Source organism: Phycodurus eques, chromosome 13, assembly GCF_024500275.1.
Source record: "Phycodurus eques isolate BA_2022a chromosome 13, UOR_Pequ_1.1, whole genome shotgun sequence".
NCBI classification, from domain to species: domain Eukaryota; kingdom Metazoa; phylum Chordata; class Actinopteri; order Syngnathiformes; family Syngnathidae; genus Phycodurus; species Phycodurus eques.
In genome coordinates this window covers 24,855,643-24,879,064 of record NC_084537.1, presented here as the reverse complement: position 1 = coordinate 24,879,064, position 23,422 = coordinate 24,855,643, and the positions used below count along the sequence as shown (strand labels likewise).

At 45.7% G+C, this 23,422-nt stretch overlaps 3 protein-coding genes across 12 annotated transcripts in view; 1 reads left to right on the top strand and 2 right to left on the bottom strand.

Annotated features, from left to right (window-relative positions):
* Positions 1-367: 367 nt before the first annotated feature.
* On the bottom strand, positions 368-5,332 carry LOC133411693 (angiopoietin-related protein 3-like). 2 transcript variants are annotated; one of them, XM_061694345.1, is made up of 7 exons: positions 4,822-5,332; positions 3,657-3,767; positions 2,827-2,947; positions 2,496-2,609; positions 1,946-2,041; positions 1,113-1,385; positions 368-1,032 (listed from the first exon to the last, which is right to left on the bottom strand). In XM_061694345.1, exons 1-7 carry the CDS (start codon positions 5,323-5,325, stop codon positions 806-808), a joined length of 1,446 nt encoding a protein of 481 aa, XP_061550329.1. In that variant the 5' UTR covers positions 5,326-5,332; the 3' UTR covers positions 368-805. The 2 variants fall into 2 exon arrangements, with proteins under 2 accessions (XP_061550329.1, XP_061550330.1); XM_061694346.1 differs by having other exon boundaries at positions 2,496-2,597.
* A 3,951-nt stretch (positions 5,333-9,283) lies between these two features.
* Positions 9,284-19,269, top strand: LOC133411207 (KN motif and ankyrin repeat domain-containing protein 4-like). 5 transcript variants are annotated; one of them, XM_061693250.1, is made up of 10 exons: positions 9,284-9,484; positions 11,310-11,366; positions 11,735-13,027; positions 14,155-14,215; positions 14,444-14,707; positions 14,813-14,897; positions 14,977-15,196; positions 15,620-15,762; positions 16,866-17,066; positions 18,267-19,269. In XM_061693250.1, the coding sequence occupies exons 2-10, from the start codon at positions 11,348-11,350 to the stop codon at positions 18,360-18,362; spliced, it is 2,382 nt and encodes a 793-aa protein (XP_061549234.1). In that variant the 5' UTR covers positions 9,284-9,484; positions 11,310-11,347; the 3' UTR covers positions 18,363-19,269. The 5 variants fall into 5 exon arrangements, with proteins under 5 accessions (XP_061549234.1, XP_061549237.1, XP_061549235.1 ...); XM_061693253.1 differs by having other exon boundaries at positions 11,735-12,931; positions 16,866-18,346; XM_061693251.1 differs by having other exon boundaries at positions 11,735-13,021; positions 16,866-18,346.
* An 844-nt stretch (positions 19,270-20,113) lies between these two features.
* Positions 20,114-23,422, bottom strand: part of LOC133411206 (low-density lipoprotein receptor-related protein 8-like) — a 48,094-nt gene continuing 44,785 nt past the window's right edge. For 4 of the 5 annotated variants that reach the window (XM_061693243.1, XM_061693245.1, XM_061693247.1 and 1 more), the window contains 2 exons: positions 22,815-22,883; positions 20,114-22,170 (listed from right to left, as the gene is read on the bottom strand). In XM_061693243.1, the coding sequence (XP_061549227.1) occupies positions 21,830-22,170; positions 22,815-22,883 (410 nt within the window). In that variant the 3' untranslated portion in view covers positions 20,114-21,829. The remainder of the gene's footprint in view (positions 22,171-22,814; positions 22,884-23,422) is intronic. The other variant, XM_061693244.1, reaches the window with a different exon arrangement.

Genomic DNA, 23,422 nt, shown 5'->3' with positions numbered 1-23,422 from the left:
TCCATGTGCCTGCGTGGTTTTTCTCCGGGCACTCCGGTTTCCTCCCAGATCCCAAAAACATGCGCGGTAGTTTAATTGACAACTCTAAATTGCCCGTAGGTGTGACTGTGAGTCTGAATGGTTGTTTGTTTGTATGTGCCCTGCGATTGGCTGGCAACCAGTTCAGGGTGTACCCCGCCTCCTGCCCGATGATAGCTGGGATTGGCTCCAGTACGCCCGCGACCCTTGTGAGGAGAAGCGGCTCAGAAAATGGCTGGATGGATGGATAGTTAGACGCCTTTTGTGTGTTTCCCTCTAGATCCCTTGTAGACGTCATTAAGTATACCATAAAATTCCACTCTTGGTTGTATTTTGTGTGTGTTCTGAATTTAAGTAAACCTCTGTCATCTAGAACTCAAAAGTGTAGCAACCTTCAGATTGCGAGACTGATAAAAAGGTTTCTCGTCATTTTCCCTAAATTTCATACTTGTCATTTTCATACTTGTCAATTTCATACTCGTCCTTTTCCCTAAATTTCATAAAAGTGACGTGGTGCCCTCGTGGTGCCCCCGAGACATATTAGTTTGCTTTTAACAATTAAACTTAAAGTTACGGTAAACCGGAAGTAACGCAAGCGTCGCTTCCGGCTTATTCTTTTCTCCTAAATTAATAACATTTTTATTTGACTAATATACGCCACACAGAACAACACTTCGATCCTGTGTAAGTGACTTCAATCAACATACAGTCCCCAAACTGAGCCCAAAGCCTTCTGAAATGATGGCTGCCCACACTTGCACACTACACACTGTTTCTGGTTTCCTATTCACTGGTGCGCATAGATGTTGCTTGCGAAAAAGCCACCCGTCTCAGGCGGCGACGAGGCCGCGTTGAAGGGATGAACAGACATCTGCGTGAACCTGAGCAAATAAGAAGCTTTTCGACCCGGCTTCAAATGGATCCCTCTTCGACGGTCCGAACGACGCTTGTGTCTCATGAGGAAATATCTCCCATTCAAGTTGGTGTCTCCGCAGCTATTCAACCACCAACCACCTGAAGTTAGAAGATATAAAAAAGTAAATAAGGGCTACAGGAAGATTCCTTGATTTTTCAAGAGATGACATGTCATTTACCTGTATAGTTGTGGGCACAGTTGGGGTCTCGGTTCTTGTCATTGTTCCTATCCTTAGTGGAGAACATCATGCCTGTGTGGTTCTTCATGGGGTCAGTCAGATCTCCTGACAGAAGCTTGAGGTGAAGGGTGTAGTTGCTTTCCGGACCGTCCAGGTCAAAAGTGTATTCGATGAAGCGTTTGCTCTGGTTCCAGTCTTCCAGATGGATGCGGAGGACGTAACTGCCCTGAGCGACCAGCGAGTGAATCTTACTAAGGCCCAGCCAAAACTCCCCTGCGTGAAGAAGAGCCGTGGTTGACCGCAAATGACAACGAAACACGAGACTGTTCACTGACAAACACGTCTTTACACAAACAAAACAACTGCAGAATTTAAAAAATATACATTTTAAAATCCCTTTAAAACGTATGAAGATGACCACAACACTTCCAAGTTTTGGGCATGAACATTAATTTATTAGCAAGAAGCTGACAAGCACATACTTGACTTCAAAATCTATCAAGCATTGGCAAAATAAAACAGCATTTACTTTTCACATACACCAAAAACCTCTCATACACATAAAAAAAAACAAAAACATTATCTTTCACAAACGCCCCTTTTTTGAGCTTCCTTTCACTCACGCAATTTTTGATTCTCACAATTTTAAACCTCCAATCAGAAACCGGTCTGACTGAGACAAAACAAAACCCAACAAAAACAAACATTTAATTTGTTGTTTTGCTAAGAGGGTTTTTGGTGGTAAGAGAACTTTTTTGATGGTTGAAGTTTTTTTTGTTTTGTTATTTTTTGCGCGCATCTCGTAGAAATCAAGTTTTCTTCCTTTGACCTACCGTGAAAATCTCCAAATCCGTTTTCATATTTTTCCCAAGTTTGATGGAAGTCGACAGAGCCGTCCTTCCTTCGCTGGATGACTGTTGCCCCATGATCTACAAAAATGTCAATATATAAAATATATAAAATGAATATTGTATATTTTGATCTTTCCTGCAGCGTTTAAAAAGATCATTCTTGTAGTTATACAGGTGCAGGTGCATCTAAATCAGTTCTGTCAGAAGTTCAATTCAGAAAGTACTAGTAGAAAGAAATTCACATTTCATGTAGATTCAATACATAAAGAGTGAACAATTTGATGATTTCATTTTTCTTTTATAAGCTGAGTGATTACAGCATACAGCTAACTGAAAGCCCAAATTCACCATCTCAAGAAATGAGAATATTACATAAGAACCACCGAACCTGCCTTTTTTCATTTAAAAGAATTAGATCGGAATTGGCTACGTGTGAGTCTGTATATGTGTAACACTTTTGTAATTGCACAACTGAAATAATAATTCTGTAGCACAGTGAGACGCATACAAACAAACAAACAAACAAACAAACCTGCACTCATGTCGCAAAACACCATGAAGGGCTCCGATCCATCTGGTCTGATGGCGTACACTCCACTGATTTTCTCACCTCTGTTGAACACTTCACTGCAGTCTGATGGGAGAGCTTTTCAAAATGGAGCAAAACGAGGTTGAAATGAGTTTGTTCAGCGAGCCCCGTGGATATGGCGAACACCACTCTACGGTGCGGGTCACTGACAAAAGAATGGTTTCAGCCTGGGAAGTGTCAGCCTCGATCGTGCACACAGTCAGACACACAGCCTGACAGATCGCATTTCTAACATGACGACGACGCTCCCGTCCAGCTGTGATACCGATCTTACCCGCGGTTGCAGTTTTCTTGCCGGAGTCGGGGGCCAGATAAGGGCTGAGTGTTGGTGGATCGCTGTTGAAGGATTCAGGCATCCTTTCAATTGTGTCTTGGGCAAAGGTACTAGCTGTGAACTGAGGCACATTGTTTGGATCATAATTTAGATGCACATAATACATCCACCTCACTGTCTAATTATACATACTGTACACATACACATGCAGTTTGATATACGTCAACAATAAAAAATAATCAAAGCAATGTTAACATGGATACAAATGCTGCTAATGTTTTTACCAAACAAGGACCAAATCCTGACAGTGCCTTGTATTACATAATTTCTTGCAAACTAATTCTTCCATCCATCTGTCCATTCTCAATAACGCTCGTCCTCAGGTGAGCTGGAGCCGATCGCAACTGACTGTGGCTGCAGCCGATCGCATTCACCCACATACCCGCTGAAAAGCCACACAAGCACCGGGAGAAAATGCAAGAGCCGCACAAAAGCGCTCAAGACAAGATTCGAACCCAGGATCTCTCTTGACCGCGAGGCAGACGTGCTAACCGCTACGTCACTCTGCTGTCCAAAACAAACTAGAAACTGTCTATCAAATTGTATTGTAGTCTTTTCATTGTTCATGAGTACCAGGCTTACACAATTGCACGTGAATACTTTTGAAACACGATACTATTATAGAAAGATAAAGACGGCTACTTCACCATTGCTGCCTTTGGTTAAATTCTTAACCGAACATCGCCTCAGGTTCGTTCTGATATCTTCACAATGCCATAATGACAGAAGGTCAAGACAAGTCCCCTTTATAGAAGAACATATTCCACTACCTTTTGTTCCAGACTCTTGATCTTAATCCTCTGGTAGTTGAGTTGATCACTTTGCTCCCTCGCAGCCTTCAACAGCTCTGTGATGCTTTTCTCTTGGCTGTTAATCACTCCCTGGTTAAAAACAAACGAACAAACAAAGAGGTGGGGGTAGGTGGTGGTGTTGATGGTGGCGGTGAGGTCGGTTAAGACCTGTTAACTGCTTATCATGGTCAGCGTTATGGTTGAGCTCGAAAGATGTGCAGCGGACTTTGGGCAAAAGGGTTAGGGTTGACCCGGGGCAGGCCGCCAATCACAGGGCATAACTGCTTTTTAACTCGTTCCATTTTAGTACGAATCAACATATCGCTGGTGTTGGGTGGGAACCTTGGGTCTCCAAAGGCATCACTTTTCTTTGTTGAGTCATTAGCATTGCTTCGTCAAAGACAGCGAGCCATTTTCAACACTTTATATTACTTGAAAATATGTAAAAATAACATTCACACCTGGTGACTGACCAATAGTATCGATTTGGGGAAAAAATAGGAAATTCACCAGATGTGACCCTCCAGCACGAAACCGAATATACATTTTCTGAATATACATTTTCTGAGAATGCATTAAAAATGATGTATAGCTTGTGGTACTCCGGTAACATTTGTCAAGTTTAAAGATCGGAAGAGGCGTTTTGGCATTAGCTTAGCAACAAGGATGTTTTGTTTACAGCACGAGGGACTGCCACAACGTACATTTGAATGAAATCCGTGACTGCAGAGAACCCCAAGCTTTCTGCTGATGTGCTTTTCCTTGTTTTGTGCACAGTAGCAGCCGATTAGTGTCGTTGATTTCTCGTCGTTGTCCGACTTTTCCCATGGCGATTTCGCTGCGCCCTCTCAATAAAAGCAATTGTTTTCAAGGCATTGAGGTAATTAATTCACATCAACTCCAACAGGGAAGTGGTCTTAACTTATTTTTCCGAAAAATCGGTCTTTTTCACGTAGTCAAAACACGCCCGTGCGACTTCCGATCGCTTTCGTGCCAGAGGGTCACTTAGTAGCACGTGCGAGGTTTCGGCTCTCCGCCAGCGATATTAGTTGCAATCACATGTTGCTGACATAATTCCACAAAAGGTGATAAAACGGGTGTTATGAAGTTCCCGAAAGAAAGAACGTGACTCCAGGTGATTCACCCTGAGGCTGTTGAGCTCTCCCACTTGGTCACCAGTCAACAGTCCCCAAGACAGACTTTTCAGCTTCTCCTCCAGGGCTTCCACCTTGCTCTGCAGAGAACGCTTCTCCAGCATGATGGTGTCCACCTTGGAGTTGATTTGAACAGACACGCCTTTGATCTCTTCATTGCTAGCCTTCAGAACCACCGCCGTCTTCTTCAGCTCCTCCTCCTCCTCCTTGATTTCACTGGCCAACACAGAGAGTTGGTAGAATGAACGGTCAAAGATGTTGAGCTTTTGGAAGATGTCATTGATCTGTCCCTTGGTCTTGTGCACAAACTCGCGCAGGCTCTGGCCCAGCTGGAGGAGGCCGGTCCCCAGGAGACGCACATCATCCAGAGCGGCAAAGTGCGAGCGCGTTTCGGCAGGAGCCTCGGGCTCGGAGGTGGGCTGCTCCGCTTTGCCACGCAGGACGGGGAGACAAGCGGCAGCAAGCACAAAGAAGTAGAACAGAGTTGTTTTCATGTCGTTGTTGTGCTTATCTTAATGCTGACGGCCGTCTCCCTCTTCTGGGACTGGCTGACGAGCCGCAGGGGGAAGATCGTGAGCTTTATACGCTGTCGCAAGCATGTCAATGATTAACTCGGATCAGATCAATTCCTGTACAGTTTGGAGTCCCCTTGTCCGGATAAGCCTTGAAATCCAAACTGCTTATGGAATCCTGCAATCTTCCTCATCATCATCATCACCTTCAGTACGGGACTTGAGGTGCTTCCACTCGGTACAGATAACATTTTTTTGTTTGTTTTAAAGTCGCCAATGCGGAGTTTCAGCTCAGTTTGACTTCTGCACTATGGTCACAGTATAGGTTTAGTTTTTGCGTGGCTGGTTTACTTTGAAACTGGAAAGGGAGCAAGTTCAAATCCATGATTGAATTTCAGAAATGTAAGAAATGAAATGAAATTTAAGAAATGAAAGCTATTTAAAATGTCGCCTCTTGACTGCTACACCCTGAAGTACCCTTAAGCGTCATTTGTGTACATTTCCCTCCATTGCATCACACACCGTCACCACTGTGAGAATGTCATTGGCACACTGAAGAAAGAGGCGGCTGTCATCTGAGGAGAGTGCCTCGACTGTCACTCAACTGTCATTTAAAAAAAAAAAAAAAAAAAAAAAGAATGATTCCCCACACAAAAATACCCCAGTAGTGACTTCTTTGATCCTCAGCAATGAAATGTTGGTCACGATTGACAAACGAACCTTCCAAGAGGATCACGGGCGACGCTTCCTGTGTCGTCTGAAGCGGCCACCTACAAAGGGTGACAACAGGGGCTCTCTGTTAAATGTTAACCGCTCCGGTAGCGGCAGGGTTGCACGGGGCCCTCGTTGTTTACACAGTTACAGCCCTGAATTCAGCCAGACGGCCCGATTCCAGCAAAGTCAAATGTTGGTTGCGCAGTGGCGAGTGGCCCACTTTCCGGGCGGCTCCGGTGGGCAGCTGCCATTATGTGACTTCATGGACCGCTGGCCTTGGGAGGGTAAGGGGAGTAAATGGGAGTGTTTAAGTCAAAAGCAGAGAAAATGGGCAAGTTCATTATATTATTATATATATTGTATATTATCATTATTGCTCTCGCAAACATTCGTCACGTTTGTTCAGAATCAAGGCAGAGGGTGGAGTCTTAGCCCATCTGATTTAGGTCACACAACTGATCTGGCCATCAATCAGTCAGTCACAGGGCAAATGTGAACGGCACGTTAAGTGAGTATCAATCCCACGTGGACCGCCACACCAACAATTGCCCTCACCTCCAAACATTCGTTCAATATATTTTCCAGGGGCTCGTCAAAGTAGTTTGAATCTTAACACAGTTATCTTGGATGTACTGTATGCTTCGCTTTTTTCTTCCGAGCAGACAAGCTACGAAACTCAAAAGAATGTTAACGAGATGGGCATACATCCTCATTTCATGTTTGTTCGTATTTTATGTTGCTATCTGTTGCACATTGCAAGGACAAATGTAAATTTCACAAGACTTGTATTGTCATGTATACAACATGCATTGTACACAATGTATTCTGAACATTAAACCAACGACAGGATTGAACACAATAAACAACCAACATTAGTGACATACTTTTGTGTGGGCACCTTTGCAGTCCTTGAGCAGGAACAGGTACGGGCAGCTGGCCGAGCTCCCGCTCACGTAAAGAGCGGGAGCTCTTTACTATGCTATGAATTGATGTCGAGTCATACTGACCAATTGAAACTGTTGACAAAACTCTTCTAATTTTACTCCTTCAATGTACGATATACATTGGACATCAAGACTTAAGGATTCAAACTTGTTTATGTGGTTTTGCCTATCAGGGGGTCTGTCCAGAGCCTAAGGCCCTGTATCTTGTTTAAAGGGACGGTCTTGATCCATAGGTCACCGTCACATGTAAATACTCTTTATCTTGACCAATGCAGCAACAGCGCAATGTGTCACGCCTCTCGCCGCAAGCCACCATAACATAACACTCATCAAAGGTTTGACGCAATAGGACTCTTAAAAGGGCTCTGCTTTGAAATCTAATGAATGAAAAAATATTCAGGAAAGGTTAACTCATTCACTGCCAGCCTTCGCAGTTAACATGGATATTTGACTTCTAAAGCCGTCAATGGCAGTGAATGTGTTAAATGATAAAACCCACAGGTGAAAACTAAACATCCTAAAAACATCACATTGTGTTCATTGCTTGTAAAGTCACCCTCTCAAAAGTACCTCAACTTTCCTCGAAGGACACGTTCCACCAAGAGGCAACTTCCCCTGGAAGACTTCAATCAGAGGAAAATGAATATCTGACGGCTGGCAAGCTTTCACTGCTTTGACAAATAAATATCTAAGTTAATCATTCAGTCATCCCCCCCCCCCCCCCCACCAAAAAAAAAACCCCACTCTAGATGAATCTAAAAACAGTCTGTGTTTCAACCAGTAAAATGTGACACAACTCCAAATCTCTTTTTTGAAATTGCCACTGACTAATATTTTTGCCTGTCAGCCAAGCGTTCTCCAGCATGTGTAGTCTGTCAAAGCTATAAAGGCAGTTCACCTCCCCTTAGCGCTCCTTCCACTGTGAACCACAATCCCTCATGGAGTCAGTCGTCTGCCTGTGTAATGGAAAATGAGTTGTTTTTCTTTTTCTTGCTAATGCTTACTGATGCCTTTTCCATCCCTTAGTGGGGGACGAAGCAGGGTAGCAGCTTCTTCAGAAGCTCATATTCTCGAGTGAGACTCAAGTTAGGCTCAGGTGTATTCACCGCAGGCCGTGCAGGGTAGGTACACAAAGAAACCAATCAAGACTCCCCCTCGCACAACTGCCAAGATCAATAAAATAACACTCACTTTATGAGTCGGAAAGAACATGCATCCATCCATTTTCTATTTTGCTTGTCCTCATTGGGGTGTCAGGCGAACTGGAATTTTGTCTGCTGAATTTGGGCGAGTGGTGGGTTCTGCCCTGGACTAGTTTCCAGCCAACCTCAGGCCCAAATGATAGAAAAAAACACAAATGATAGAAAAAAACACAAAAAACACAAATGACCGTTCACATTCACTTAACGGAACTTTTTGGAATGTGGGAGGAAGCCAGAGTTCCCAGAGAAAAGCCACGCAGGCATGGGGAAAACATGCAAAGTCCACACAGGAATGCCGGAGCCGAGATTGCGCTAACCACTAGACCACCGCGCGCTGCCCTCGGAAAAAACAACCAGCAGACAAAAAGAGAAGAGCCACAGAAATAGTGCAACGTTAGAGTGACTAAATCGCAGCTAAATGTTGAACTCTTCACACAAAACGGACAAAACTTGACAGAGAGGATTTGACGGCGGTCCGTCTTAAAAGTTCAAAATCTTCAGCAAACTACGAGGACCGCCAAAAAAATCCCCCGACTCGTATTTGGACCCGAAATGTGAAATCGAGGCAATTCTGTCCTTGGATATTGAGCTCCCATCGCAGCTGTGAACGCAGCGCTGAGGAGGCCAAAAGGCTATTTTTGCTCATATTACTATTGTGTGTGCGCTTATGAAGCGCAGACGATATTCTTTGCTCCCGGCATGACGGTGGCGGTGGGCAGGAGGTGGTCAGAGGATCCACGAAGAATGAAAGCCATGCCCTGAGAGAGTTAGCCTCCGTAGGTGGCACCGAGCCCCTGGCGGCTCGCCCTTCCGTTGACTTGACATAGATCCCGTAGCGATGGCTAGAGTTACACATTCTCCGCAAGGGAGGTCCAGTACCGACCCGTAGGTTACTGCGGGCTGCATTTGTTCCACACCATACCCGAGTAAATGCCCCGTCTTGTCACATAATGTCAGCTGGCTTTCTCAGCAAACTCCCTCTGGAGTCGACGGTGAGAATGTTTCTTCGTCGAGGCCGCATAATCGGAAGGCATGCGCGCAAGCTCCTCCCCGCTTCTCTGCTCTCGTTCTGCACAGAAGCGAACCCCGCTTGTGTTACGGCGGAGGCCGCGTGCACATTGGCATTTATCAAACGGCCCTGGCATGTCGCTCTCCCTGACAGCACGGGACACACGCACAAGCACACGCACACACCCAGAGTGCACAGCGCTGAGGGCAAATTGGGCACTTCTTTCCCCGGCGAGGAACAGAGAAGAAAAAGTGACAGGCATTGGTTTTAAGGTAAGTTTCGATTGTATTCGTTCATTAGTTTTGCCGTATGGTCACCTTGAATGTTTTCTCTCCAACCAATCGTTGCTCTAAATGTAGGCTGACAAAATGTTTGACATACTTTCAGGAAAATGGTTACACGACGACACATACCGTAACACTATATTATGATGTATGTCGAAAGTAATCACACACACAAAGCTGCACACGTTTAACCTTTCGCTGTGACGATAGCGTGGCGCTCTTTCATGCACGAGACTCTGGCAGCTGTTTCAGGCTATGAGCTTTGTCTGCGCATATTGCACAATGCTGCTTCGATTTCGCAGTACATCAGTTACTCTGTTGCTGTTGGATAGCACTAGGACACGATGACAGGACAGTCCGCAATTGCGACGCAATAGCATTGGCTACAGGCTGAAAACAAGACAGTCAAAGCACCAAAGAAATGTGAGTTTTCAAGGCCAAATGGAGCCAAACCGCTGCTTTGAGTATCGACAGTAAATCTCTTCCAGTTATAGTCTGGAAAAATGCTGAATGTACAGCCAAAAAGTCCCGGAAAGGAAGGAATTTCTAGGAAGAGAACAAAGATCATAAAAAACAAGAAGGCAAACTATAGCACAGATGACCAGTGAAAAGGAAAAGAAGATTATGGACAGGGCAGAGGTAATGTTTTGAAATAACTACGTTCAGGACTACGCTAATCGCCTAGCTAATGTTTTTGGTCTTACGTGGAGGTAACCTGACACAACTGAAGGTTTACTTCACAGATGCATCATCCAAGATAGAAACTGGCTGAAAATGCCAGACGCGTAACAATATGGATATGGATAATAATCGGACAAACATTGTTTCAGTCAGATCAACAGGTCCGAGAGTAAACTTTGATACCTTGTGTTAGCTTGACAAGCAGCCAATGTAAACACATTATTTCCATGAAGAAAAGCTGTCAGCACTGTTCCTCGTAGCGGTCAGTATACTCAATTAAGAACAAGGAAGCTTTTTGCAGGTTCACATTCGCTGCTGTAGGACCCTTGAGCAAGGCAAAATATCACAGGCCAGCGCCATAGGCATTGCTTTAGGTTCAAAGAGGAATTCTTTTGTGAAAGTTAAAAAATAAAAATCATGACAATAAAGTTGACTCTTCTAAACAATGAATCAAAGTGAAAATGGAGATGACGTTAAAGAGTGGGAGAAAACAAACAAACTGTTGATTTAAGAAAAGAGGCAAAGCAACTGGAGGGGAGAATACAGAAAGGGAGGGAAGCAGTGAGTCACAACAATGCTCGTACGCCTTCAGAAATGTTTTTTTTTTCTTCTTCTTCTTCTTCTTCTGCTGGTCATAACTGCGAGGCTAAAAAAAAAAAAAAAAAAAAAGTCGTTTGTTTTTCTCATCGTTCGTCCTGGACGGCAGGGTAGTAATCAAGTGAAGATCAGAAACGCCACAGCACAATAACAGCCCGTCCGCGCGCATGGAAGAAATGAATCAGAGTGTGGGAGCACAAGCAGCAGACGCACATCTCCCAGAAAACGTGACGGACCAAGAGGGAAAGCAATTAAGTGCAATTGCTTGGGTTTTGTGCACGAAGCTAAAATAGTGTCAAGAGTAATTCTCTGAATGATGAGCTGTCTCCCCAAAACTTCCACAGCTAAACCTCAAGCAACGGCCAGCGGCAAAATACCCACAATGCATGAATATACCGTAGTCATGATCCGATTGTTCGTTCACTCTTCATTCATTCTGAGACAACCACATAATAATTGCCTTTGCTTGTCAAATGGCTCAGGCACTTCTTTGAACGTGCTGTTTTCGATTTAAATGTTGATATTTTTTTGACAGACAACGCCGGCAGATAATGTGACAACAAGCCCAGCAAAATGATGGAAAGACGTAATGGTAAGACATTTCAAAATGTCACGTTATGTAATAACTCATTTCTTACTTGTGAAACAATCGCAGTGATCATTAAATGAACATACACATTTGTCAACGTCGTAATCGTCGCATCGTAATCAACAGCTGAGGGATGGCAAGTACGCCTTTGAAAAAAAAAAAATAAAAAAAAATAATGATGTCAATTGTAATAATGCTGCTTATGCTATCGCTAATAACGCTAAAAAAAAGAAAGAAAGAAAATAGAGGAAAAAAAGAACCCAAAATAATGTAAATAGATGAATCAGTCTCGGGTGGCCGTGTGAGTTTTAATATAAGGTTAATCCGGTTATGTTAACTGATAGCTCAAAATGGCTTTTGAATGTTTCCAGGGAAAATGCAACCAGAGAGAGAGGCTTCAGAGAGTGGCACACTTCCATACTCAGTGGAAACCCCGTACGGTTTCTGTCTAGACTTGGACTTCCTGAAATATGTCGACGATATTGAGAAAGGGAAAACCATCAAAAGAATCGCTATCCGGCGCCACGGCAAAGGCCCTCGGCCGAGCACGCTTCCTCGGCACCTCGAGCCCTCCGGGTGCGGCTACCGTGCCGGCCCTTGGGGATCGACCGGAGCGCTCGGACCCAGGTCTCGACTGTCTGACGAACACCGCTGCGGCTCCGCTTCCCGCTCGGGTGACTGCAGGTCGCCCGTTTCTCCGAGAGGCCGAGCAGAAATCGAGGCCAAAATCCGAGCGTTTGACGAGCAGCCCCTGGGTGAGCGCATACGACCTCATTTCCTCCGAGCCTCCAGTCTGCCCCTGACGGTGCTTTTGAGACAAGGACTGGAGACAACGGAGGAGGCCGGAAGCCTCCGAAGTTCAAGGGGTCACCTTGGAGACCGAAACAAGTCTTGCGAAGGCATCTTCGATGCCGCCGACAGTCCTCACAGCCAGGATTGCTCAGGCCTGTTGAAACGCCTACGAGATGCCTTGGAACATGTGGAGGAGCTGGAGAGGGAAGTGCGGGTCATTCCAGACCTCAGAGCGCAGATCCGCCTGCTGCAGGAGCGAAAAGAAACGCTGCGTTCACATATTCCACCGCTCTCCCTGAATGGGACCTCCGCCCACTACGACAATAAAAGGTCACGGCACGAAGGATGTCGTCAAGATCGGAATCCTACGCACGGGTGGAGGGAGAGCACGGACCTGGATGAGCTGCTGACGGTGACGTCGCTCCAAGCTAAGGTCGCGATGCTGGAGCAGAAGCTCCACGGGACGGAGCTGGACCTTCAGAGGGTCGCGGGGCGGCTGAGGCGGCAGCAGAAGGAAAGCAAAGATGAGCGCCTGGAACGTCTCGCGGCCGATCCTGCGGTGGGGGTGCGTGCGGAGCGGGTGCAGCTCCGCCAGGAAGAGGATGACATCGTGGCCATATCAAAAAGTGTCAGCACAAATGGAGAAAGCGCTCAGATCAGAGACGACGTTGAAGATTCTTCAACTGACCCGTCCGTGGCGCTCCACCACATAAATAAGATCAAGCGACTCCTGGATGAGCAGTGGGCGTGTTTGAGCGCGGCAGACCGGGAGAAAGGTGCGCAGCGCTTGAGCCCGAAAGTTATCGCCCTGCAGCGGGAGATGATGGCACTCGTCGACGTCCTTCGCTCGCGCTACGCGATACGAGGTGCAGGTATTGGCAGGAGCCCACAGGAACCGCACGTTCGTGATCATACATACAGTACTTAGTGCGTAAATTAGTCACATTTCGCTATTTTAACACCTGTGTGAATTTTGAGAGTAAAGTCAGGTTTTAGGAGCTTATCGATATGGTTCTTTTGCATTAGACATTTCATAGGGGTTTTAACAGTGACTGCAAACTAGAGTTACAGTCATTTACTGGCAACAGTGTCAAATCAGTGTTTCTATTCATTGCGGTGCTGATGAGTTGCACGAGCGAACAGGAGCTCTTGCGGCTTGCAGAACAAGTAGGCCAGCTAACGCTCATTTTAGCTTCACTTAGCGTCGCTCTCTTGCACACAAGCCGCAGTCATGAAAAACAAAAAGTGCAACATACAGTTTCTCAATCAACTATGGGTAACATAAACGCACATGATCAATGTTACGTCCATCCTTGTTGTTCACGAACGTGACGTCTTTGTTACGGCAACAGTTCGACATTTTATGGCGCCATGCAATTCTGCTGCATTTGAAAGAAAGTAACGTCAACCAAAATACCATGATGCACTGGGAACTGTTGTTAATTACTCGTAAAATCACTTTACAGCATTTTGCTGTAAGGTATTTGACGTAGAATTTACAGCAATGTCTAACAGTGAGGATTTCTTATTCCTCAGCATTCAAATGCACTTTTTCCTTTTCTTGGTGAATTGGTGACTTGCTACCGGTGTTCTTTATCAGCGGAGGTTATTTTGATGAGAGCATTTCATGAATTTTATTATAATAATGCATGCAACATGAGTATAAGTCTTGGCCTCCCTTCTCCAAAAAGATATACATTATTTTTTTGCATCGTTTCCCTGCTTTAATGTTTGAGCTCATCAAACAAATGTAAATATCAGTCAAAGATAACCCAAGAAACATAAAGTCTAGTTTTTAAATGGTGATTTGGAATATTAAGGGGGGGGGGGGCTACTGTAAGCTCCCCCACCCCACTGTGGCTAGTGATGCTTTTCAGCATTTTATGTTTACATATGTTTATGTTTGTCTGATACATCCATGTGTTTGACGATCTTCAACAAATATGGGGAAATATGCCGAAACATTTGAATTCTTCATCGCCATATACTTGATTTCTAGGTGGGGGGTGCGACATGACGACCGACAGCAGTGCTTGGACCGCCAAAGGCGCTGAAAAAGGGTTAGCGAATAATCTATTCCATCACCTATTTTTTATTTTTGTGGGTAAACCAGTTTATAGAAATGTATCCTTTCAAAATGTTGCGCATCCAGAGATGAAAACTTTCATTTTAATGGGCTTAACCCAACACAAGTATGATTCAAGAGATTTGTGTCGATGAAATTGCCCAAGTCAGTTCAGCATATTCCTTCAATTTCATGCCCTTTATCATTTCCATACATTTTCCAGGTGCAAAACAACTGCTCGTGACAATCCGATTGGGCGGGACTGCGCGCCGCAGACGGCGGGTAGTTCAGCGCGAGAGGAGAGCAGTAGCGGGCCTCCTCGGGAGACGGCCGCAAGCCAGGCGGAGGCCCAAGACGGAAGGGGGCAAACGATATCGCAAGGAGCAGACGGAGGGCGGGCATCTGTCGAAGGCGGCGCCGCGGCGGAAATGGCCGAGATTGCGAAACAGACGGAGGGGGACGCTGCCTCCAAAACAGGTCGAGACAGGTCAGAGGGCCAGCGCGCTAAGCGTTTCGTCTTTCTCATTCGTTTGGCCCTTTTATCTCTCATTTTGTCTGTTCTACTTTTTTTTTTTTTTTTTTTTTTTTAAAGCATGACAGTAAATGCCGACTTTATGGCAGCTTGTCACTTCCTCGATGATCACATGGACACCATCGAGAACCCCACCAACGACACGGTGCGTACGCTTGTAATTCTTAAATGCTCACACGCAAATCAACTGCTTGTAATCTTGAGTTTCCCGGTTTTGGTTGCAGAGGAAGGCCCTTGTCGTGCTTTTCCAGGACTGGTTCAGTGCGGCGGCAGAGGAGAATTCGGTGGCCAGTAAAGTCGCCGTGTACTTGCGGGAGGTGGAAAAGGCAACACCTTCGCTACTGGCCTTCCTCGTCAACCTGGCCGATGATAACGGCAACACGGTCCTCCATTACAGTGTTTCCCACTGCAAGTACAGTATTGTCAGTCTGCTGCTAGACACAGGTACAGCATATCCTTCTACAACCCCAATTCCAATGAAGTTGGGACGTTACAAACATCAATAAAAACAGAATACAATGACTGAGCTGGGACAGGGTCATGTTTCCCACTGTGTTACATCACCTTGTCTTTGAACAACATTCAATCAACGTTTGGGAACTGAGGACACGAATTGTCGAAGCTTTGTAGGTGGAATTCTTTCCCGTCCTCGCTCGATGTTCAGCTTCAGCTGTTCAACAGTCCGGGGTCTCCGTTGTCGTATATTACGCTTCAGAATGCGCCGCACATTTTCAATTGGGGACATGTATATTTGTCTTTGTTTTATGTTTAACACAACGTCCCGACTTCATTGGAATTGGGGTTGTAATTCAGAGGAAGAAACAATGACAGGCAGACAATGAAAAATTCCATCTCCCTGCCATTCAGGAGTAAGTGACGTTAACTTCCAGAACAAAGCGGGTTACACAACTGCCATGCTGGCCTCGCTCACGGCCCCCGACAACCCCGGCGACATGGAAGTGGTCCGCAGGCTGATGGAGCTTGGGAACATTAACGCCCGGTCCAGCCAGGTAAAGCAACATTGCAAATGCTCTCTGATTGCCCTTTGCATCATTTCTAAGGAATAACAGAAAAGTTGTTCACACGCAAATGCGAGCTGCCGGCCGCTCATCCATTTGGATTGTAAATTGGCAATTTAGGGCAAAAGAAACTTGGGACTCATAAGCGGTCAGCGACAGACGAGCCAGCCTGCCGCTGCCATCCGTTTTCTAGAGCCTCACGAAGCTGCAAACTATGCCAGCTGACTTGGGGCGAGAGGCGAGGTGCTCTCCGAACTTGCCGAACGTGCTCTCCAACAACGCATTCACAATTTAGGCTCTCCGCAAGCTGACATGCGAGTTTCGGGAACGTTAGAGGACGCCGGAGTCCGTTCATATTAGCCCCGTGATTTATTTTTAAGCGTCACTTAGCTGTAGTGGGAAGACTCGAATGAAAATCATGTTAAATATATGTCCCCCTGCTATTTCACAGATTTTGGTTGGACTGTATCTACTTTGTCTGTTGCTGCTATATCACGTTTCAAACCTTTTCTGCAAAGTAGTGAAAACATAAAGATTGATTGAAATGAAACGCAATGAAGCAATCATTTAAGTGGGATTTTCTTTGTCTCGGGGTCTGATTGGCTGCTGGCAACATCACAGACGGCCCCCGAGCGTCCTGCACCTTCAAGGGTTCTCGGGAGCGGGCCGAAGAGCCAGAGGAAGATTCCGACCATTCAGGAGAAGATAAGACTCCCGGAAGGACGGAATTACACAGGCGTTGTATGAAGAACAATTCATTTCCGTTCGTCTCGACAATAACAATAACCGGCTACGGAACGCCATATCATCACACAGCCCTTAGCAATACTGCACCGTATTTCAATACATTTGACGTTTGCGCTTTACTCGGGTTCAAACGCATGTAAAACGTGGGAACGTACCCCCAGCATAGACGCGTGTTCGCTGCGTACTTTTTTCAGGGTGACCGAAGCTGTCGTGGGTCACTCGTCTGTCAGTCCAAATCAAAGAAAAAAACCGCTGCCGAATCATTTGTGAGGGTTGTCAAATCGACATTCAAGAGGCAGCATGAAGAGAAATCCTTTGCTAACGAAAGGCATCTTGTCACGCCGCAGACGGGCCAGACGGCTTTGCACTTGGCTGTGAGGCACGGGCGAGCGGTGATGGCGGGCCTGCTGCTGAGCTGCGGCGCAGACGCGAACATCCAGGACGCTCAGGGAACCAGCGCCCTCATGTTTGCGTCCCAGAGAGGCTACGCGCACATCGCAAGGCTGCTGCTGGAGAGGACCCAGTGCCATCTGACGCTGACCGATCAGGTGACGCTGCTCAACCAGGGGTGGCAAACTCATTTTTGTCACGGGCCACATCGCGGTTATGACTTCCGTCGGAGGGCCGCTACGACCGTGAACCCATAGAAATGGAAGAAAATGAAAGACACATTGATGAATAAGCAGCTTAGAAATCAGAAGCCTATAAAAACATGTTTTTCAACAACTACATTTCTTTTCAAAGGGGGATTGGTAACAAAACAATCGTTGCAAATATCTCCATGGTATTAGACCAGGACACAATGAGCAATTTGGATTTGTTTGTCGCGGGCCACACAAAAACGATGTGGCGGGCCGGATCTGGCCCGCGGGCCACCGGTGTGCTGCCTTGGGCCTTTTGGAATAAATACGCTCGAGGGGTACCCCTGCACCGAACAAGAAGCTTTTCTAAATCGTCTTGTGCACTTTACAAACAGAAGTATACAACGGGACAAACGCGACTCGGGAAATTGGGAAATTCCAGATTCGAGTGACATTTCACAATGGCGCTAAAACGCACCATAAACCTTCCAAGTGAACGTAAGTCGAATGGCAACATTGACAAGGGGTCGGATCAACGAATCGATCGATATGTGTCCGTCGGCATCCGCCGCGATGCCTTTCTGTGACTTTTCCGGTCTCTCTGCCGATGACTTTCCATGAAACTCAAAGCTCATTGGCCACTTTCCTCTGACATCGTCCCGTTGATCCATTTTTCTCATCGTGTCGAAATACCAAGAGGAGTTTTTAAATACCCATCTTCAACATACAAAAATGAATGAATGAATGACAAAGTGTGATAAAAACTCTTGACATGTCATACTTTCACATGTATTTCTGTTTTTACAAAGTATAAAAGGATCAAGTGCTATTTTCCTTCTTAAAAAAAACACATCCCAATTTGTTTGGGGGGGGGGGCTGGAATGGATTCATGGCATTTCCGCTCATTTCAATAGCCAAAGATGATTTGAGAGATGGATTGAATACGTCAATTGTATACCGTGCTTTCTAAAGCTAAGCAGCTCTCAAACTCACCTTCAGCGAAGTGTTCCGAATGGACAGGAAGGCTTTGACCCTCCCGCCTGCGTTCTTGGCCATATTTTGACATTGCTCATCAAAGGTGACAAAACAATGCGAGGCGGGCCGCGTCCACGTCATCTACGGTGAATATGTTCCAAAGATTTCCTAGCCGCTTTTCTTTCCTTTTAGAGTGGCCGCGCCGCGCTGTCGATGGCCATGCAAGGATCCCCCAGTGACACGGCGGCCCTTCTGCAGGCCCACGCCGAGCCTCGAGCTCGGAAGTGACGTCACCGGACACTTCTCGGCGTCAGACCGCTGACCGCGTTTGTGCAAAGAAAGCCTCCACGTCGTCCGTCAGTGTGTCACATGAACGGTTTATTGTCATTCCTGATGAAATGACAGTTGACTTTTGCTAAGTTGTGAGTTCGTAATGCTGCTGTCCATACTTTCGTCCGATCTTTGCACAAGCATGTGGTTTTTTTGTTGGTCTTGATTTTCCCTCCACAAGAGCATCTGGTTCTTTTTGTTTGTTTGTTTTGTTGTTGTTGTTGTTGTTGTTTTTACGAAATGTGCAACATTACTTTTTCAACTGCTGAGCAATTTGTAAATGAAGCTCTTATGAAATACAGAAAATAAAAAGTCATTACTGAGGACATTCCCCGAACATTTCATTTTGACGGATACGTTCACGTCATACAAACGTTGACATGAATGCAGCAGTTCAACTGTCGGACTGGAATATAAACTCATTCGTCAGCCTTCTTGCTGTACGGACAAACCTGACCGGCAGATGGCGCATCTCCTCCATCTCAGTTTTAGTACATTTCTTTAGTCGACCTCCCCCTCGGGTAAATAAGGCCCGAAATCAACAAAAAGGGGTCCTGAGCAAATTGTAAGTAAAACAATACAAAAATGCTCTGTCGTGGTTACCGAACAAGTGTTCAGAAACTGTATTTTGAATGATAAAATATAGATTTTATGATTGTTGTTCATTGTTTTCAAATGTGGCGTCTATTATTGTCTTGCGTTCTCGAAAACGCGTGCTTGTTATGCTCTAGATTTATGTTTGACTACTCAGACAAGCCAAGCGAGCCTGCTCCAATTTGTGTTCAGTTTAAAGGTCCTCATTCGCGTTCACAAATGTAAAACATCGGCAGCTCACTGAAATCGAAATCGTCTGTAATAAAAGAATTCCCAACGCTGGACAGTCTCTTCTCTCTCGATTTTATGACAGGTGGTCAGGTGGTCAAATTGACTGTAAATGTACGTTCAACGCCATCACAAACGACCTCGCTGCCCCAAATGGTGTTGTGGTTTACCAAGGAGGCTGCAAAGGATGCGGACGAATGGCGGCCGAGGCCCAGCTTGCAGTTGGTCATGAGGATCAATTCTTTTTCTACATCACAACTTTGACATCTAAAAACGGCTTCATCTTAAGAGTTACACAGAGACAAACCGCCTCGAAAAAAGTGAACGGTCGGCTTTAAGGTACTGACCCGGGATCTGGATTCCTCAAGCGCGTCATCCGAGCAAATCTCGCTGTTCAGTGAACCCTCACGAACGGCGAATAATCCCTGCGTAAATGCCTGCAGATACCACCTGATGGCAGCAAAATAAATGTCCTCAACTCACTTCAACATAGTTCCGTGACGCAACGCAACACTTTCACTGTAGGTTTTTCGGCAAATAACAGATATCGGCAACTACGTCAATTCAAGAATGCCGAGCTGTGAATATGTGCAGTTCGCTGCACATTTTGTTTGTCTACACAAAACAAAATTTGACAAATTTCACTGTAAAGCAGTGCGGTGCTGCACACAACATTGCGAAGTACAACCGCAGCAATAATTGTTGTTGTTGTTGTTGTTTTTTGTCACACTGGATCAAACAGGTGTACCTTACCTTATGGCAAGCCGTTATACATAATATTAAGTATTAATGCTGTCTTTATATTAGGGGAGGTGTTATTTCCACTACTGCCATTAAGTATAGGGAACATATGTTGTTTGCACTGAAATAAGACTACACACAATGTGAACATTTCCAGTCAAATTTTATGTACCAATATATAGAGATATTAAAAGGGACACAGAAAATCAAGATGTGGAACCAGTTTGGTTTTTGTTCTTACAATTGTCCAGCGTCTTCATGAAAACAGTAATTGAGAAAAACAAAAAAAAGCAACAACAACAAAAAAGGCACAAACGAACAAATTTACAGTAATTGCAACATTCATGCATGTGATGTAAGGTGAATTGCGAGGAGGAAAAATGTCAAGAGGGTCCGCAGTTTTACATGGACTAACACAAAAATAAGGCTGGCTCAGAAAAAAGCAATGCTGAGTGATGCACGATCAGAACCGACACTGACAACTTTGGTGAAGAATTTGGGTTTCTGACAAGCAGGGAATGCCGTGCTCGCTTTGTACAAATAAATTAATATACCTGTCAACACTTTATCTAAAATCTTATGTACAGCTTGTCTTTTACATCATTGGAGGCTATTATACATTATCAAAAACCTTATGAAAACATATTTACATATCAATGAGTCAAAAAGCACCCTCATCGCTGTGTGTGTGTGTGTGTGTGTATGACAATCCCAATTAGGCATCCATTCATCTACACATTGTGCACCGCTTCACAAACTTTCATGCGACACAGAAGGCATTCAAAGAGGGTTGCGCAACACACAGCGTCCAAACACTTCAAATGTGGCCGAGGGGTGAACATTAGCACTCGCATGCATCACAGTCAACGCACACGCGAACGCGCGTACTCACAATGTTTACAGGGTCAGCAACACAGTGTCAACATTGGGCAGCGGACCCCCGCAATTGCGACCGGGCCGGACCACGAACAGCAAAGATCGGACGATAATTGACACACGTTATCATTTCGTTGGGGCAGGGGAAAAAAATTGAAAAGAAAATTAAAAATGGTTGAAAAAAAATGCATGAATAGGTGAATGCGCTGGTGCTGAACCGCGAGTACGAGGGGGTCCGCTGTTTGTGTTATCATACGACGATGCAGCCACCTGCTGAGCGAGCCCTCCCGCTCCCATGTCGGCCATGTTTGCAGGAGAAACAGTGTGCGTGCGTGCGTGCGTGCGTGCGTGTTTATGCCCGGGAGAGCAAGTGCACATTGCATCCTATCGCTGTGTGCATTTATGTGAATCACAGGCAAACGCGTGATTGCGATATTCTCTGCCGACTAAAAGTTGTGATATATTGCTCCTTTCAAACCGCATAATATTGAAACGTCACAGTGACGAAAAAAGCAACCCAGCGTTGTCATTATTTCTGCTCCGGTTGCACGTTTCCCCCTCCATGCACAATGAAGAGCCTTTCACTTTGTCAAGTGTTGAAGGTCAAATAAGAATAACGCTTCTCAATTCATCGGCGCATAATCTGTACAGATTGTCCCATCAACGCAGATCCATCATTTCGGCGCTTTTGCTTCTCGTCACTCCCGGCCTAACACAAATCCCAAATAAACACATCAAGGACAAAACACTCACCAGTTTGCTTACAACACGGACGACACACAACAGACACTCTGTCAACGCAAAACGTGACTTCATCCGAGAAAAATAGATCCGGCTCCAGCGAACAGAAGCAATGGAACTTTGAAAATTGGCATAGAACATGGCTGTGGATGGCATTTGATGATATGTGACCTCAGTCACCTCTGACCTCCCTGTATGTCGTCGTCACGGCAGCCATCTTGTCCCCCGAAGCCTCCGCTTCTGTCTCACGCGGTGGAGAGCACGGGCTGCTCCGTATACCAATGAGCCCCCGGATCGGGCACGCTGCCCCCGAGCGGTAAGGTGATGAACTGCGGGCAGGTGCCGCCTGCTGAGCTCACCACCCCCATGCCCACGCTCTGCGGGTACAGGTGGCGGTGGTGCACGTGGTGCCCCGCGCCGTCGGTCCGGCCGATGTGGATCTCGTCGTCCTCGCCCTCGCCGGTGGTCTTGCGGTAGACGGGGTTGTCAAAATTCATGCTCTTGGTGGACTCGCGCCTCCAGTTCCGCCACAGCAGGTAGACCCCGGCGCAGACCAAGCCCAACACCACTGTGGCAACGATAGGAACTGCATGCGTTTAACACACAGAGCGTTCATGAGGCACGAAATGACGCACGGAGAGCAGCCGAGGTGGAACGAGGGCAACGCGGCGGGGGCACGGTCGCGCGATCGAGAGTTTGTGTGGGTGGTGGAGCGAAGGTGGCTCCTATTTTAAACTCACTATAAAAATCAAATCGAGGCTCGGGGGCCAAATCCGGCCCGCCGCATCATTTTTTATGGCCCACCGCGGCAAATAAAGTCTATAAAATAAAGTGTTTCTTCCCAAATGGATTTTTCTTTGCACATTTCCTTCACTTACACGACTCCGGCCGATTAATCATCCATCCGATTTAATCGGCTGCTGTTAACCCTTTTCCAATTGGCAAAAAAATGTTTGTCCCCTTTTTTTCCCCCCATTTTGTTTACACGTTAATACATGACAACATAAGACAAAGCGGTCGCAGAGGGGGAAGCTTCAGCAAAAGCCAACAACCTCGCGAAGTGAATAATGCAGCAATGTCGGCGGACACACAGACAATGACTCGGAAGAGCTTTGGGCCAAGCTTCTCTTCTGGTGTCACAGCGGATGATTGCGCACGGACTCAACCGGTCATCGACCGCGGCGAGACGGCAGCAGACAAAGTCAGAGAAGGATGTTGAATGTGACTTACCAATGGGGATGACCACTCCCAAAACAGCCACCGTCAGGTTTTCTCCGAGGAGGAAATGCTCACTTCCAGCTGCAGGGGCACATAACATCAAGAACCATGAGAAAGTGACAGGATGGGAGAGAGAGAGAGTGTATCAAAGGAGGAAGGATAAATAAGGTAGCAAATTGGGAGAGAGAGAAAAAATGAGTGAAAAGGAGGAGACAGGACGGAAAGGTGGCCAAACAAAGCGGCAGCAGCTGCTTACGAGCTGCGGAGGTAAACAGTACAACAACAAAAATCAACTCAATCTACAATATGAATTGTGGGAGCCTGAAGTGCCATTTGGCACTTTTTCACATTGCAATGAATACACTTACTCATATTGCACCACACGCTTAGAGTGTAATATTTCAGGATTTTTGAAAATATATGCATCATTTTGATGATTATGGCTTACTACATATGAAAACCCCAAATTTACCATCTCTAGACATTGGTTGCACATGACTGAAAAGGGGTAAAGTCACATAATTTATCCGGCTTCTGCTAAAAAAAAAAAGAAAAATGCTCATTTTGCCACATTTTGTTCAAATTCAGAAAATTCAAAGCACTCTTTTTTCAGTGTAAAT

What these genes read in the sequence shown, in the direction of transcription:
- LOC133411693 (XM_061694345.1), bottom strand. Translation starts at nt 5,325, where the DNA reads ATGAAAACAACTCTGTTCTACTTCTTTGTGCTTGCTGCCGCTTGTCTC. An exon ending in GAGAGCTCAACAGCCTCAGG is followed by an intron (nt 3,768 to 4,821) that starts GTGAATCACCTG and finishes GTTTTTAACCAG; the next exon opens with GGAGTGATTAACAGCCAAGA. An exon ending in TCAAGAGTCTGGAACAAAAG is followed by an intron (nt 2,948 to 3,656) that starts GTAGTGGAATAT and finishes AATGTGCCTCAG; the next exon opens with TTCACAGCTAGTACCTTTGC.
- LOC133411207 (XM_061693248.1), top strand. An exon ending in GCCAAAGGCGCTGAAAAAGG is followed by an intron (nt 14,216 to 14,443) that starts GTTAGCGAATAA and finishes TACATTTTCCAG; the next exon opens with GTGCAAAACAACTGCTCGTG. An exon ending in AGAACCCCACCAACGACACG is followed by an intron (nt 14,898 to 14,976) that starts GTGCGTACGCTT and finishes TTTTGGTTGCAG; the next exon opens with AGGAAGGCCCTTGTCGTGCT.